Source organism: Ostrinia furnacalis, unplaced genomic scaffold (assembly GCF_004193835.3).
Source record: "Ostrinia furnacalis isolate ACB-3 unplaced genomic scaffold, ASM419383v2 OfSCF0092, whole genome shotgun sequence".
NCBI classification, from domain to species: domain Eukaryota; kingdom Metazoa; phylum Arthropoda; class Insecta; order Lepidoptera; family Crambidae; genus Ostrinia; species Ostrinia furnacalis.
Window position 1 is genome coordinate 315886 of NW_021130331.1, and position 15911 is coordinate 331796.

General features: G+C 41.2%; 2 protein-coding genes across 2 annotated transcripts; both read right to left on the reverse strand.

The window, feature by feature from the left end:
- Nucleotides 1–1551: 1551 nt before the first annotated feature.
- LOC114351816 (xylulose kinase-like) lies at nucleotides 1552–2454 on the reverse strand. The gene is made up of 2 exons (XM_028303155.1): nucleotides 2287–2454; nucleotides 1552–1849 (listed from the first exon to the last, which is right to left on the reverse strand). The coding sequence occupies exons 1-2, from the start codon at nucleotides 2414–2416 to the stop codon at nucleotides 1668–1670; spliced, it is 312 nt and encodes a 103-aa protein (XP_028158956.1). The 5' UTR covers nucleotides 2417–2454; the 3' UTR covers nucleotides 1552–1667.
- Nucleotides 2455–2602: 148 nt separating this feature from the next.
- LOC114351578 (xylulose kinase-like) lies at nucleotides 2603–10673 on the reverse strand. The gene is made up of 8 exons (XM_028302848.1): nucleotides 10475–10673; nucleotides 9848–9930; nucleotides 9466–9613; nucleotides 8598–8774; nucleotides 5118–5351; nucleotides 4379–4535; nucleotides 2828–3088; nucleotides 2603–2766 (listed from the first exon to the last, which is right to left on the reverse strand). Exons 1-8 carry the CDS (start codon nucleotides 10526–10528, stop codon nucleotides 2603–2605), a joined length of 1278 nt encoding a protein of 425 aa, XP_028158649.1. The 5' UTR covers nucleotides 10529–10673.
- Nucleotides 10674–15911: the final 5238 nt, after the last annotated feature.

Genomic DNA, 15911 nt, shown 5'->3' on the forward strand with positions numbered 1-15911 from the left:
CATGACGGCTTGGACAATCTCAATCAGTCGCGCGGTGGCGCTTACGGAGGACGGACGCGTGTCAGTTTTTTGGCCGTGACAGTTCGCGATTTGTCAATATTTTTGACAATGATGACTTTGATGAGTCACAGTATAATAATATCAGTGTTACTGGAGAAAGCTTAAATTTTTGATAATTAAAAATTATCAATTTTGGCTACCTATTGAAATTTAAATCGTTCGCATCCTTTTAAACGAAGACTCTACTCATGATAAATAGTACATTCCTCAAACATGAGACAAAACCAATGAGTTAAAATTATGTACATTTTAAAAGTACCTACATACAATCGTCATACACTCTTTAGAAGAGCACACTGACACAAATCCCAACTAATATTATAAATGCGAAAGTAACTCTGTCTGTCTGTCTGTCTGTCTGTCTGTCTGTTNCCGACCTAGTGAAGATTTGGTGAAGGTCGCGGGAGGTACCTGGATGCGAGCGGCGCAGGACCAGTCTTTGGGGGAGCTAAAGAAATAGCCAAAATGGACCCTCGTAAAACACCTTCATTTGATCTGATCACCATTCAGTCCATGGTCTTGACAATGACACACTGAGTGATCCATAAGCCAGGCTTATGGATCACGCAACTTTATCTTACAAGTGACAAAATCTTCTCTTTTCAGCTGCAGAGCTGGAGTATCCCAGGTCTCTGTACTTGGTCCGGTACTCTATAACATTTTTACTATTAAAGTAGCCCAGACACCAGAAAGCTGCGGCTTTCCTCAAAAATGTAACTGTGATCTTAAAGCGACTAGACTGTTGCAAAGTCAGCTAAATGCCAATAATGCTTGACTGACCAAGTGGCGCATGTAAGCAAGCCCCGAAGTCTCACCATATTATCATTTAAGACAGTGTTTTTCAACCTTTTTCACCCCTCTATAGAGGTTTCGCGACCCCCCAGGGGTTCCCGAGCCACAGGTTGAAAAACACTGATTTAAGACATCGTCAACTTATCTTCCGGCCAATCTCAAATCAAATCTCAAATCTCTCTCGACACATTGCTGCAATCAACCTGCATTAAAAACCTGGGCCGCAGAATGACATGGAAAGACCATAAATGTAAATAAAACAGATCTGAACAATAATATTATGGCATCTATGGCATCTAATTTTGGTCGACCGTGTGTTTGTGTGCTTAACTGTGTGCCTCCAAAGAGCACAAAAATACATGTTAAGGGCACATTGGTACGCTCCTGAAAACCTGATCTCAGCCAAACCTGCTATCCAAATATCAAAGTATCTATGATCAAGAGAGCTAATTTACTACGGTAAACCACTGCTCTAGTAGCTCTACCGTGTCAAACCCCAACCAACTGCAAATCACCTGATTAGTCTTGACGACACATACTAAAAAAGCAGATTTAAAAAAAAAACCTAATGAATAAAGGTCAAACAAGGTCACGCCGCCGACGCCGCCGCCGCCGAAGTCAAAAAGTCGGCGCGCCGCCGCCGGCCAATTATATATCGGCGCCCACCTCTAATACCCACCAGCCAAGGGAGCAGTTATGTGGGGCTCAATCTGCCAAAAGGGTAGAGGTACCCGCTGAAATCCGATTGGTTATTCAAAACGTCTCCTTTCGTTTCCTCTCCTCTCCGTTTTGGTGGATATCATGCTTGTTATTTCTCACTCACCCAGCGTGAATCCCATATCTTCAGCGTGCGCGCGGCGCGCTAAAGCCTGTCCCTCTAGTAGCGCGCGCGCTTCAAACTGCGGCGCTAAGCGGTCAATAGCGCGCCCGTTCGCGTCCCGAAGCCAGCGGCCCGGCGCCGCCCGTGGGACTATTTCCGCGGTGTCAAAGTACACGCCTGAGGGACAAATAAACACCAAGTCGAAAATTAAATCTTTGAGTGAAGTTACTGAACTTTTAAGGCTCGAACTCGGAGAGAGGACAGTAATGATGATACAAATAGGCTTCGCGTCAGACTCTGAGGGTTCGTTCGAGAGCTCAGAAGACTCAAGAGCCAGCAATCTACCAACACGCTTGACTTATGAGGTAGAGTTTAATTTGACCTTTTAATGTTCTTTTAAGAAATCACGCTGATACTATCGAAGTTTGTTATCATTATCATTGAAGGCAACCCAACTAAGTCCGGCCAGCCTATCGCGGTGGTTCTGCCTCGTCAGCGAGCCGTTAGCGAAGCACAGTAGGGCCATGTAGGGGGCATCGTGTTTGGGCCCTATTAGGACGTGCCCCGCCGCAAGAAGCGCGGTATTTTTCTATAGCTCCTAAATTAAGACTCACCCATATATCCCATGTTGCCTCTAACAGTCGCTCTTAACAAATCATTGAACGCATCCCAGCTGGGTCCAGCCAAGCGATCGCGGTGGTTCTGCCTCGTCAGCGAGCCGTTAGCGAAGCACAGTAGGGCCATGTAGGGGGCATCGTGCGTGGGCCCCACGAGGACGTGTCCCGCGGAGGGTACGACGCTAATATTTCTATAGCTGCTGAGTTATAACTCACCCATATATCCCATGTTGCCTCTAACAGTCGCCTTTAGTAAGTCATTAAACTAGGACATGCCCCGCAAGAATCGCGGTTTTTTTCTATAGCTACTAAATTATGACTCACCCATATATCCCATGTTGCCTCTAACAGTCGCCTTTAGTAAGTCATTAAACGCATCCCAGCTGGGACCAGCCAAGCGATCGCGGTGGTTCTGCCTCGTCAGCGAGCCGTTAGCGAAGCACAGTAGGGCCATGTAGGGGGCATCGTGAGTGGGCCCTATTAGGACGTGCCCCGAAAGAAGCGCGGTAATTTCTCTAGCTACTTAATTACGACTCACCCATATAACCCATGTTGCCTCTAACAGTCGCTCTTAACAAGTCATTGAACGCGTCCCAGCTGGGTCCAGCCAAGCGATCGCGGTGGTTCTGCCTCGTCAGCGAGCCGTTAGCGAAGCACAGTAGGGCCATGTAGGGGGCATCGTGCGTGGGCCCCACGAGCACGTGTCCCGCGGGGGGCGCGGCGGGCGCGGGGAGCCCGAGCAGCAGCGTGTCGCTGGTGCCCAGGCTGAGACCCACCCAGCCGATGCGGAGGCGAAGACCTGTGGAGTAAAATTTTGCATGTATTTTTCTCTTAAGTGCTCATAATTACATTCATTACAAGGCGTCCACAGAAAATCTGTGTCCAGCCACAAAATCAACGTATAGATTATAATAGACTACGCTTTATTTGGCACAGAACAAAAAAAAACAAAATCTCGTGCTAAGAAGGACGCGTCAGTATCATTATCCAGCCAACTGGTTTTTGCATGAATTTTGCAACATTATGAAGTTTCATACAAACTTTCAATCAGTATTACGAGTATAACCCTTGAGGAATGACTCCAAAAATCCCTTCTTGGCACTATTTACGTTTTTTAATGCTTCTAGATTCTAGAGCATTTTCATTTCCTCTAAGTTTTCTAATACGAAATCGCGGTTCAAAGCAAATTATTAAGATTGTACAAAAATCACATCTAAAGAGTTATTATTTTATTATCAAACATCTCAGTATTGTAAACACAATCATACAAGATAAGCGAATCAAACGCTGTCACATTACATCGCCTTAATCTCGTGTGCTGCCAGTTAGATATCTTATCGCGAAATTGTTTTTTGACGACTTGTAAACCTTAGCCCTCTTGAGTTATCTGCTAAGATAACTCCCAGATAAATATTTATTTAGATATTCGCGAAGTATATTACTAAGATTGTATGCTTATTTACTTTGCCAATATACATTAACATACATATTTCGTAAGTGTCAGTGTTTTATGGGAATACTTTGGTCTGACGTCCAATCAAGCCACGGTAGCAGATTCTTTAGAAGATTGTCCAATATACAGTTATGTATTGGGATGTTTAGACCCAATCCTCTATTTGCTTCTGATGAATTAGAGCCATCCTCCTGTGCTGTATATTTGTATAAAAAAAGTAAAAGCCAAAGCACACGATGAGTTGCAGCGCCGCACCGCAAAGATTTCGTCGCACCGCTCCTGTGCCCGCTACAGATTTCTATGGAAGACGACGCAGCGACACTGCTCCGGCGTCGCACCGCCGCCGCAACGCATCGTATGCTTTACTCTTAGTTTATACCCGTTTCTTTGGGGCTACATTACAGTGTAGTTACACTTGGACAGTTGTCCAGCTATTTATTTATTATTAGCAGCCGCCCGCGACTTCGTACGCGTGGATCCCGCTTTACCCCTTTAGGAGTTGAATTTTGCAAAATCCCGTCTTAGTGAACACCTACGTTCTAAAAATTTGAGACTCCTAGCACTTGAAGTTTCTGAGATTTCGTGATGAGTGAGTCAGTCAATCAGTGACCTTTCGCTTTCATAGATATAGATTACCTGCTAACGCAGAGCAGTTGTCTCCAGTAAAGGCGACCACTCTGCAGTCGGCGCGGAAGCCGTAGCGCGCCACGAAGTATGGCGAGATGACGCCCAGGTCGCTAGCAGTCGCTATCGGCTCGCCTAGCTTCTGGGCCAGGGTCTCGTCTCCGCATGCCTGGAAATAAAGTGTCGAGTTTACCAGGTTGCTATATGAGCTTAAGTGGATGACGAAAGTGTGGGCGCTGCAGGCTTAAAGGGGGGCGGTAAGAGACCCAGAAAAAAATCGGGACGTTGTGTAGAGGCTTGGGAGGCCTTCATCTACTAGGAGGACTCTTAGACATCGACTGAGCTCGACTCTTGACCACAAAAATGGGGGGCGCTAAAAATAAATTATTCTCAAAGTGGGCAGTAGACTAAATAAGTTTGGGATGCTAAATGATGGTTAACTGAGGCAAACTGGAGCATATCGGTTGAATGAGACAGTTTCAGGAAACGTAGTGACAAGATGCGCACTAGCTTGATGGACCGGCGACCTTAAGAAGATAGTTAGCAACGGATTGATGAAAAAAGCGGGAGATTAGATACTTAAGTTAGATCATAAATATATGATAAATATTGTAGAAAGTTTTAGTGCAGTTGGTGGCTCGCAACCGCATGTCTCCTGCGAGGGGTCAACTTGCCTTTTTACTTCTGGATTCAAGTTATACAAGAATACAAAAGCGTTAACTTAAACTACCAGTTCATAAATAACACCTACCTTCAAAGCCTTCTCGTCCCACTTCAAAGAGTGTATATCGAGCAGATTCATCCCGGAGCCGTCCGACAAGTCGATGGGAGCGATACGCCCCAGGAACAGGGAGCAGGCGAAGGAAGACACCAGCGAGATCCGCGTCGCGGCTTGATACGCTCGCGGGCGAGTGCGGAACATCTTGCGGATCTGAGCGCCAGTGAACCGCTCGTATGCGCGAGACCCCGTTAATTTGGCCAGCTCCTGGAAACGAAGAGTCTTTTAAGAAATAGATACACCATAGAGATCCGCGTCGCAGCTTATACGCTCGCGGCCGCGTGCGGAACATCTTGCGGATCTGGGCGCCCGTGAACCGCTCGTATGCGCGAGACCCCGTTAATTTGGCCAGCTCCTGGAAACGAAGAGTCTTTTAAGAAATAAATACACCATAGAGATCCGCGTCGCAGCTTTATACGCTCGCGGCCGCGTGCGGAACATCTTGCGGATCTGGGCGCCCGTGAACCGCTCGTATGCGCGAGACCCCGTTAATTTGGCCAGCTCCTGGATAAGAATGAAAGTATTTTATTATGTACATCAGTGAAATCCGCGTCGCGGCTTGATACGCCCGTGGACAAGTGCGGAACATCTTGCGGATCTAAGCGCCCGTGAACCGCTGGTATGCGTGAGCCTGTTAATTTGGCCAGTTCCTGGGTGGGAATAGAAAAGTTTTGGTGAGAATAAACGAGATTTGATCTGTATAAAATCTCGTTTATTCTCACCAAAACTAGAACACGCACAGAGAGACCCGCATTCTGAGCATCTCTGCGCTCGTGACGTGAACCGATGGCAATTTTGAAATGGTTATTTTGGCCATTTCCTAGGTATAGAAGAATAATTTATGTAACACTCGAAAGACTGCCACGAGATCTGCTATCTCACTCACCATATCCCGAAGCGGTTGGTGGGCTCAAAATTATTGTATTGTGTAAAGTTTTTTACGAACCTAATTGCAAAAAATGAACGACTTTTTAGTTAGCCTTGAACGAATTCTAAAGGTAACACATTGCGAATTATAAAAAAGAGTAAATGAACTCAGTTTTTGTCGTATAGAATTTTCTGTTATTATAAATTCATGTGCACGGAACTGAGCTGCAATCTGCAAAATTAAAGCGGTACTCGAGAGAAAGCACTTTAGCCTACTTAAAAAAATAAACGATTCTGGTATTATAGGTGTACCAGAATCTCATGGCAAATGGGGAAAATAAACTTTGTTGAGTGCAATACTGGGGAAATTGGATTAAACGATCTTGATACTGTTTAATTTTTATTTATGACTAATAATAATGAACATGAAGTACGAATGCCTACCTATACATTTTAGGTATGTGTATGAAGAATGTTGTTATACATCGGGTTTTTAACATAGGAACATGTCTTGAAAAATAAGTAAACCGTATATTACTGTAAATAATTTTATTAAGTATCATTACTTATAACTTATTACTTCATTCAGAACTAGAAAACGATTCTAAGAACTCCACTTGCATTTCTTGTTCTTCAGATAGATGATCAAGTTAAAGAGGTATTAATATAATATAAATCGCTTTTTCAGCATTTCAATTACTCAAACTTGCTTGATGAAATCTTTTTCAATTTTCTTTACATGGTCATAATATTTTCACCATTCCTCTGCACCAATGCATGAAATACACCTGAAAACCCCGATAAAGCAGCTATTAGGTAAGAATAATATAAAAATAAACATAACCCTCCTTCTGACGCAGTTAGGTAATAAACTAAATGTAGGTAAGTATCAAAACATTTCACTCCAACTTACTGTCAACTCAACGACGCGCATTAAAATCAAAGATTGACTTTGAATTATGCCTTATTTTACAATACTCTTTGAAAACAATATGACTTGCTTGAGTTTTTTCGTCTTTTTCACAAAAATAACAAATAGGCATGAAGAGATTACAAAATTTCTGCAGCGGCTGACAGATCTCTTGATTTACTTTGACAGGTGACAGTAAAGCCATAGACAATGGCCATATGAAAAACACACTTTTCCAATATTTTTGTTTGCCATGAGATTCTGGTACACCTATAGTAATGTGAGCTAGAAACGAGAAATTACCTGCAATGCTCCATTGCACCTCGTTTGTATTGATCTCGTTAACAATTATTGTGATACTAATAGAATTATTTTATTAGGCTTATAAAACTAGAGAATAACACAGATTAAATTAGAACGTGGAAATGTACTACCTACCTGCTAAATTCTATTAACAATGTTTTTGTCTTTCCTATTCGGATGCATTTTGTATGTTTTTCTTTAATATTCTGGAGCCAGTGTGGCTACATGGGACTCCACGTTTTTGGCCCACCACACTAAGCCCTGTTGCTATGGTCATACAGGTCACTATTGCCGGCACTGAGCACTCACCTCTGGTCTTTGGCGCACCACACTGAGCCTTATTGCTATAATGATACAGGTCAATATTGCTCGCACTAATTACTCACCTCTGACCCTTGGCCCACCACCACATTGAACTCTGTTGCTATGATGATACAGGTCACTATTTCCCACACTGATCAAACCTCTGGTATCTGCCCCACCATACTGAGCCCTGTAGCTATGATGATACAGGTCACTATTGCCCGAACTGGTCACTCGACTTTGACTCTGGTCTTTGTTCTGCCATCCTGAGCTCTGTTGTTATGATGATACAAGTCACTATTGCCTGAACAGGGTCACCCGTGAGTACCGTGACCAGCCGGGATTCCGCGTCCTTGCCCCACCATATTGAGCCCTATAGCTATGATGATACAGATCACTATTGCCTGCACTCCAACAGTTTGTTGCTATGATGATATAAGTCATTATTGCTCGAACTGATCACCAGTGTAGCATGCCGGGAATTTGCGTCTTTGACCCGCCATACTGGGTCGTGTTGCTATTATGATACAGGTCAATATTGCCCAAACTGGTCACTCAACTCTGACTCTGGTCTTTGTCTTGCCATACTGAGCCCCGTTGCTTTGATGATATAAATCACTATTGCTCGAACTGATCACCAGTGTAGCATGCCGGGAATTTGCGTCTTTGGCCCGCCATACTGAGCCCTGTTGCTATGCTGATACAGGTCACTATTGCTCGAACTGGTCACTCGACTTTAACTCTGATCTTTGTCCTGCCATACTGAGCCCTATAGCTATGATGATAAAGGTCACTATTGCCCGCACTCACCTCTGCTCCTCCAACAGCTTCCTCCAGCGCCCTGCAGTCAGCAGAGGTGCTGGAGTCTATTCACACGGGCGAATTCGTCACGAAGGAGGTGGCCAGCGGCGTGTGGACGGTACACCATACTGAGCCTTGTTGTTATGATGATATAAGTCACTATTGCCTGAACTGAGTCACCACCGTGACCAGCCGGGACTCCGCGTCCTTGGCCCAGCATAATGAGTTCTATTGCTATGCCAATACAAGTCACTATTGCCCGCACTCACCTCTGGTCCTCCAACAGCCTCCTCCAGCGCCCTGCAGTCCGCTGAGGTACTGGAGTCCATCCACACCGGCGAGTTGGTCACGAAGGAAGTAGCCAGCTGCGTGTGGATGAACTGGTCCGGGGCAAGTGTGGCCAGACGGGACTCCGCGTCCTTGGCCCACCAGACTGAGCCGTGTTGCTATGTAGGGGAAGAAGATAATAAACATGGAGTAGTGTTTTGTTTAAGCCTAGGCGCAGACCACCGATTTTTCGTCGGCCGATAGTTTAGTCGGGCAGTTAATCAGTATAGGCATGTATGGAAGTGCACACATTACACCGATTTGATTTTCATACAAATTCATATCGGGCTCGACTATCGGCCAACTAAGTCGGTGGTCTGCGCCCAGGCTAAAGCAGAGTGTAAAGTTCGCGCAACAAGAGTTGAGGCAATCAACACAATCCAAGATTTGTCTTGCATGTTCTAAATCGCCTCAACATTCATTGTGCGACCTATACGAATTTTTTTTTAATATTCTAAGATAACAAATCCGGAAGAAAAGATGCATTATAAAAATAAATACAAATAATATGTTTTGTTTTTATGTTCCTTGAATAGTAATAAAATTAAATGAAAGGAAACAATTACTTTTGACAGAAGAAAATTTTTACATTATATTAAATGGATGTCTGGGTGATAAATCTCAAAATTAGTACTTTGAATATATTAAAAACAATTAATTTAACTTTCACTGCAACACGGAAAAGAAATCAAAACGTTTACAATACTTTTGATTATAACAAAAGATTGGAGGGCTTTATTAAATGTTTTCCCACAACTAAGCATACAATGGTGGCTGTAACCATAAAAACTTTCTATTTCCAAGACCTACCTGGGCTGCTCCCGACAAGGCATCGATCAAGGAGAAGTCAACGCCAGCCACTACCAGGCGGTCCATCACCATGTCCAGAGCTTTGACCCATAGCAGAGGCGGGGCTGTCACCTCACCGCGCTCTCCTTTGAGCACCCCACCGGCCGTTCTGGTATGATATAGGTAAATTGGAGTTAAATTTACCTAAGCAATTTATTATTCAAGGAGATTCAATATTACTATGTGTATGTTTACATTTTCATGGAAAAAATCTGGTATGATATAGGGAAGTTGGAGTTCAATTTAAGCAATTTATTATTCAAGGAGAATCAATATTACTATATTAAAATGTGTATGTTTCCATTTTCATAGGAAAAAAGTTTTGAAATGTTTAGATGATTACCTGAACTCGGGAAGGTCAACATCAAATTCAACTGCTGCTTCATGAAGTATTTCATATTCTTCACCGATTACAATTGCTTTTAGCTAAAAGCACAAACAAATGACAAATAATTTAATATGCAAAATGTATTAATAAACATTTATGACTATGACTATTATGAAAGCGATAATTTAAAATTTACTGAATACATTCATAGACATTGTTATTGTTGACCTTGATACAAAGAATGTAAACTTTTTGCCTCAGTCAATGCACTTCCACTGAATCTTTTAAAAATTACACAGTACATAACTTCTAGGTTAGTGCATAATAACAGATGCTAAATTTTATTTTTAATTTAATTACTTTATGGTTATGGTAAAACCAAATTAGAAGTTCTAAGATTTCTGCAGCATACCGTTAAATAGCTCTAAGTCTAGACAAGGCAGCCTGAGTCATAAGTTAACACAGTTAGACATTAAAAATTCAAGTAAGTTAACTAAAGATGTTATCGCCAATTAATTAATTACTCCGGCGTTTTCATTAATTACATTAATTAATGAGTATAGGACAGCTATAATAAAAAAATCTTGATTTCTAGTCCTTTAGTCTTGTACGTAATCATTTATAAATTAATAATTAACTTACCCTTTGCGTACTAAAATCGAATCCCAAAAAAGTTTTCTTCCGCGATTCGTCCATATTTTTTTTACACTTTTTTGACAGGCACGTAATTTGACACAAGTACACTCCGTTCGGGAGTGGCCGCACCGCGTTTGCTACTATGCGGCTTTCGTGACTGAATGCCGTTGTAAAATTTTATAACACGATTTCACGATAGCGTCAGTTTATTGTAGATTATGTACCTATGTTGAACTGACAAAACTTATCATAAAACTGTCGAATATGTGACCCAGTTATGTTATTTTAAATACGTCTATCTAAAACTTGTACTTAGTACTTTCTATTAAATATCTTCAAATACCAGAGTATCAAATCCTTAATAAATTAAGTACTTATTAATGTTATCTAACTACCATCTCGTCATAATTTTAAAATTTAATTAAATAATTCAGATGCGCGTATTCAGCTTCCCTCATTCACCTTGGCTAATTCATCTTGTTACTTAAAAATGTTTCATTAATAATGAATTATCAATTATAAAAGTAACAAAATACTATTTATTACCTTGATTAATTACTGTAGTAAATAATTAATGTGTATTTTCATAATTAATTGCTACTTTGCGGCCATACAACGCCTAATCTATATTATGAGCAAAGTTACAGCACGTAGACATTGCTTATTGCTTAAATAAATTGAAAGCTTCCTAAATAAAATTAATATTGTGTGCAGTGAGTGTCAAACATCGGTCAGGTGGCGGCAGGTGGCCCGATTAAACTTAACACCAGTACTTAGTCAGCAGTCGCAAGCAGTCGTTTTTAGTGTAGATTAATTTTAAACAGACAAACAGGTTGAAACAGGAGGAATGGTTTTACCCATTGGCTGTATGCCTGTCTGATATCGTATCTCAATAATAAGGGTATAATAATGCTGCGGTTTGTATGTGCTAGGTACTAAGGACGTGGCAATTGAAATAAAAACTAGGTAATTAAAGGGTTATTACTGACACGGCTATCTGATGAATTTCATCATGTAATTTAAATTACACCCCAGTTCAGGGGTATCAGAAACCGCAAGAATATTTTATGCCATGTAAAAACAAATTCATTAAACTTATTCTAGTCTAGACTTCCTCGGTCTTATTCTAGTCTGTAGAAAAAATATATTTTTTTATTTGTCTAAGTACCTAGCTCAGTGCCGGATTAGCCACGTAGCAAGAGTAGCAAATGCTACGGGCCCCGCGAATTTGGGGGCCCCGCGCTCCAACGCCTGTCTGACCGAAATAAAAAAAGATTAATTTAGATAGGAGCGTAAAATATCTTGCATGCCTTAAACGCGAAGCGCTTAGGCTATGCTTTACTTTCACTTGAAAATCTAAAACTCTATTTCATCACGTTAAATCATAAAAATAAGTAGGTAGGTATTTTACGAACTTTTTAACGTGAATGTTCTAATGTTTAATTATAATCGATAAAACTCATTTATTTCTGTGAATAGGCTTAAAAAAAGCACTTTTACACGTCCCAGTATTAACCCTACCACTGCTTCAGGACAATAAATGGGCCAGTGCTGAGAAGAAGCAGCGCAAGAAACTCAGTCACTATTGTCAGCCTCTTTTTCAAAGGTTTACAGGCTTTAAAATGTACAAAGTTAACTATAAATATTTATGCGAGCTAGGCAGTAACGCATCCCAAACATTTTTATCTTTTAAATAATCATCGACTTTATAGTAGCCCTTTTTCATTAAGGTACTTTTAATATGTGCTTTGAATTTATGAATGGTCAATGGGTAGTTCTACAACAGTTTGTGGTAATTTATTAAAGAACGGCAAGTTTATTTTTGTTTCTTGTATTAAAGTTATGCAAATCGCTCTTTTTCGTGAATTGCTCTATATTTTTGCGAACATAATATAAAAGGTTTTCATAAATGAACTGTGAAACTACTGTCAGTATGTTAATTGATTTGGAGAACAGCCTAGGTGGCGAATTAGTGCAGTTTGCAGAGCTTCTGAAAACAGATTTCTTGACTTACTTGATCTTAAAACAGATGTGGCTACTCTTATTGACAGCAAGACACAGGAGCCTCTGGAGCAGCAATTTTATAAACTTTTAATAATTCTTTCGGATCGTGTTTTCCAAACTTAGAAATTGCCTTGCGCATTTACATGTCTCTCATGATCACTAACTGCAGTGGCAATCGTTCTTTTTCAACATTAAAACGTATTAAAAATTAATTAAGGAACACGATGGGACAAGAACGTCTTAATCATCTTACTTTGTTGAATATATTCGTAGAGCATGATTTGCTTAAAGAAGTTGATATTGAAAGTGTTATCTCTAAATTTCCCCACATTAAATCAAGAAAAGTTCATTTGTAACAGTTTTGTTTCATTTAATACCCTAAACTCTTAGATTAAATCTAAGCCTAAACTTGAGAACCTAAAGCAAACCAAGGGCCCCTTGATAGAAATTTGCTACAGGCCCCGCGCTGGCTTAATCCGGCACTGACCTAGCTCAGTTGGAAGAGTAGTCGCACGGCAAGCAAAAGGTCGTGGGTTCAATTCCCGCCTTAGGCAGTTCGATTTTTTAAGCTATTTATAATTTTCCAAGTAATTTATTTCATCGGAATTCTGGGCATAAAAATGCCCAAGTTCAAAAGTTCAGGTATTTCTATTTTTCTACGACATAAATACCTTAAGGTCTAAAGAATTCCATGCCTCGGAATCGTTCAAGCCATAGTTAATCAGTGTAGAACTTAATTCTAAAATATAATTTATATTTTATTCTCATAGCCGTTTATTGCTTCTAAGGCACACGTTTACAAAATTAAGAGAATATAGCCATCTAAATAAATTATCTGCCTGGATGCCCATGCATCCATAGTAACTTTCTAATATACTAAAATTAATGATGTATAATTATTAAAATGAAAAAACACGATTTAGTAGGTAACATACCGTCATACCTACAAATAATTGACTTTCGATAAGTATATCTACGAGTGATTAGGTCGCAAGTTTCCTTCCAACACTATCTCTGTATTTGTAGAGACGTTAACACCATAAAATTACTACGTTAAATCACGGATATTTTTACGGCAAAATGAACATCGTCCTAAAAAATTAAGTGACATTTCGTCAACCGCGACCTTATTATCCATACGCAGGTTGATTAGCGCCCACCCGATGTCGTGAACATTGGGTTAAAAACATCTATTTGAAGTGCTAAAGGCGTGAACTGCCACCCACCCAGGGGTGTTTAAATATAGAGCACGAAAGCGGGCCGAGCGATCCGTGTAGGTTTTCCACTAGATTAAACCCTTACATGCACCCTTGCTGATGCTAAGCTGTGCGCTCGGATCAGCCCGTGCGGGCAGGGGACCTTTTTGACGTGCCCCCATTTTGCGTGGATCGAATATTGACATTTACATGTAGAAGGTTTATAGATTTTAACCTGACTTTCATCAGCCTTACTCGTATTTTAATCATTATTGCTATACCTACCATGTTTTAGTTTTGTAACGGTGTTGGCGATGTAAAAGCTGAATAACAAAACTATTACATCACTCTTTCTTTGCCTCTAACATACAAAATTGCGCTATTTAGTCAGGCAATTCCAAATTGGAGTGGCAAAGGTACGAGTACGAAGTAGTTTTTATTTGCTACTTTTTGTCACGATAATGTTAGTAGTTATTAGTTTACAAAGGTTAGTCATATTTCATACATTTAGGTACCTACTTTACATATTTGACACCAGTTTCAACCATTTACTTAGTTATGTACATTATCGGAGAACTATTTTCCGTGAAAGTCAGCTAGACTATCAGGGATATTATCAATCCCTGAAATAGCTGAAACGGCTGATTAAAATTTCATTAATTCATGTTACAGTTACATGAATTTCATAGTTGTGAGTTGATTTTTGGACATGCTGCGAGTGGCGTCTGACCGTCGGGCACTCCAGCGAGAAGCTGCGCCTCTTAATATTGTAAACAACCGGCTCTACTACTGAAACAGTTTCGAATATTCAGCTCTGTACAGCTCTCTCATACTCCTAGAGACGCTGGCATGAGAGACAAAGACGTATAGAGTCGAAATATTGCAATCATTTAGCTAAGTAAACCCGGAGAGCGATTTCGATTGGTGGGCGGCACCGCGCACGCGTCGCACCATATGATCTTGCAACGACGTGCTAATATTTTATTTTCAAAACTTTACGTAACATTTTATCTCAAAAATACTACTTCGCGTGTTATATGTACGTGTAATATAATTACTAATTAAATGTTTTCAGCAAAACCAGCAATAATTATTAGTTGATAGCAGTTTAAGTCGACCCCTTCGTAGCACGCATAGCGCTACGACGTAGTCGAGCGTTACAGCCTCTAACTCAAGTAAAGATTGTTGATGATTGATCCGTTCGATATTACTCAGTTATGTAATATAAACATTACTACATTATAATGTCATATAATTTAAAAATGTATTACGATGTCAGAAACTCGGGTGCTTTGCATGATAATCTGCAAGTACATCTGCAATCATTAATTAAGTTGCAGATACAGCCCGTTTTACGGTAGCAAGAAATTCGTAGAGCCTTTTCAGAGCCCATTTTACAAGAAACCCAATCTCAAAGCACGAGATTCCATCTCCCGAGATGAAATCGATCCAGCGCTCGCACGCCACTCGTAGCGCGTTGGGTGTGCGCGCGGCGGGCGGCGGCGGGGGGGCGGCGGGGCGGGCGGGGGAGGGGCGGGCGCGTGCGCGGCGGCGTCGGGGCAGTGATGTTCTTGATACGGCAATTGCCGTAATATACGGCATTCAGGCATCTTAGGCACCATAAATACGGTATACGGCAGCACTTTCATTACCGTATCAAAATATACGGCAATTGATTAAAGTAGAGTTTTATGAGTTTTTCATTCATGAGTATGAGTAAACAAAAAAAAATATTTCGTCTAATGGAACGCACCAACTTGTAAACCATAGATGAAGTAGAAGCGCCACGAAAAGAAACGTCAACAGAATTCAACCAAATGCAACCTTATCTCCGAGATTTTAATGTCTAAATTCGTTTGTTCCTCATTTTGGTAGATTCTTCACTTTTATTCGGGTAGGTTCTATGACTAAACTTTTCAAAACCTTTAAAAGTGAAGAATGAAATAAGCAAGTTTAAAAGTAGTTTACGTATAGTACATAAGATCTCAACATTTTTTTAATTTAAACTTTCCAAATAAACATTTTGTACAATACGGCAATTTTTCTGAGGTTTCCTTAAATATCCGGCAATTTTAGAATTAGAATACGGCAACCCTAAATTTGTCAGGAACAACACTGCGTCGGGGCGCGGGCGGCAGACGCGCCGCGATGGTGGGCCGCGACAGCCGCTCGGAGAGCGCGGCGCGCCCCTGGGCGCCGCGGCATGAGTAGCGCGCCCGCCCGGCCCGGCCCGCGCGCCCGCC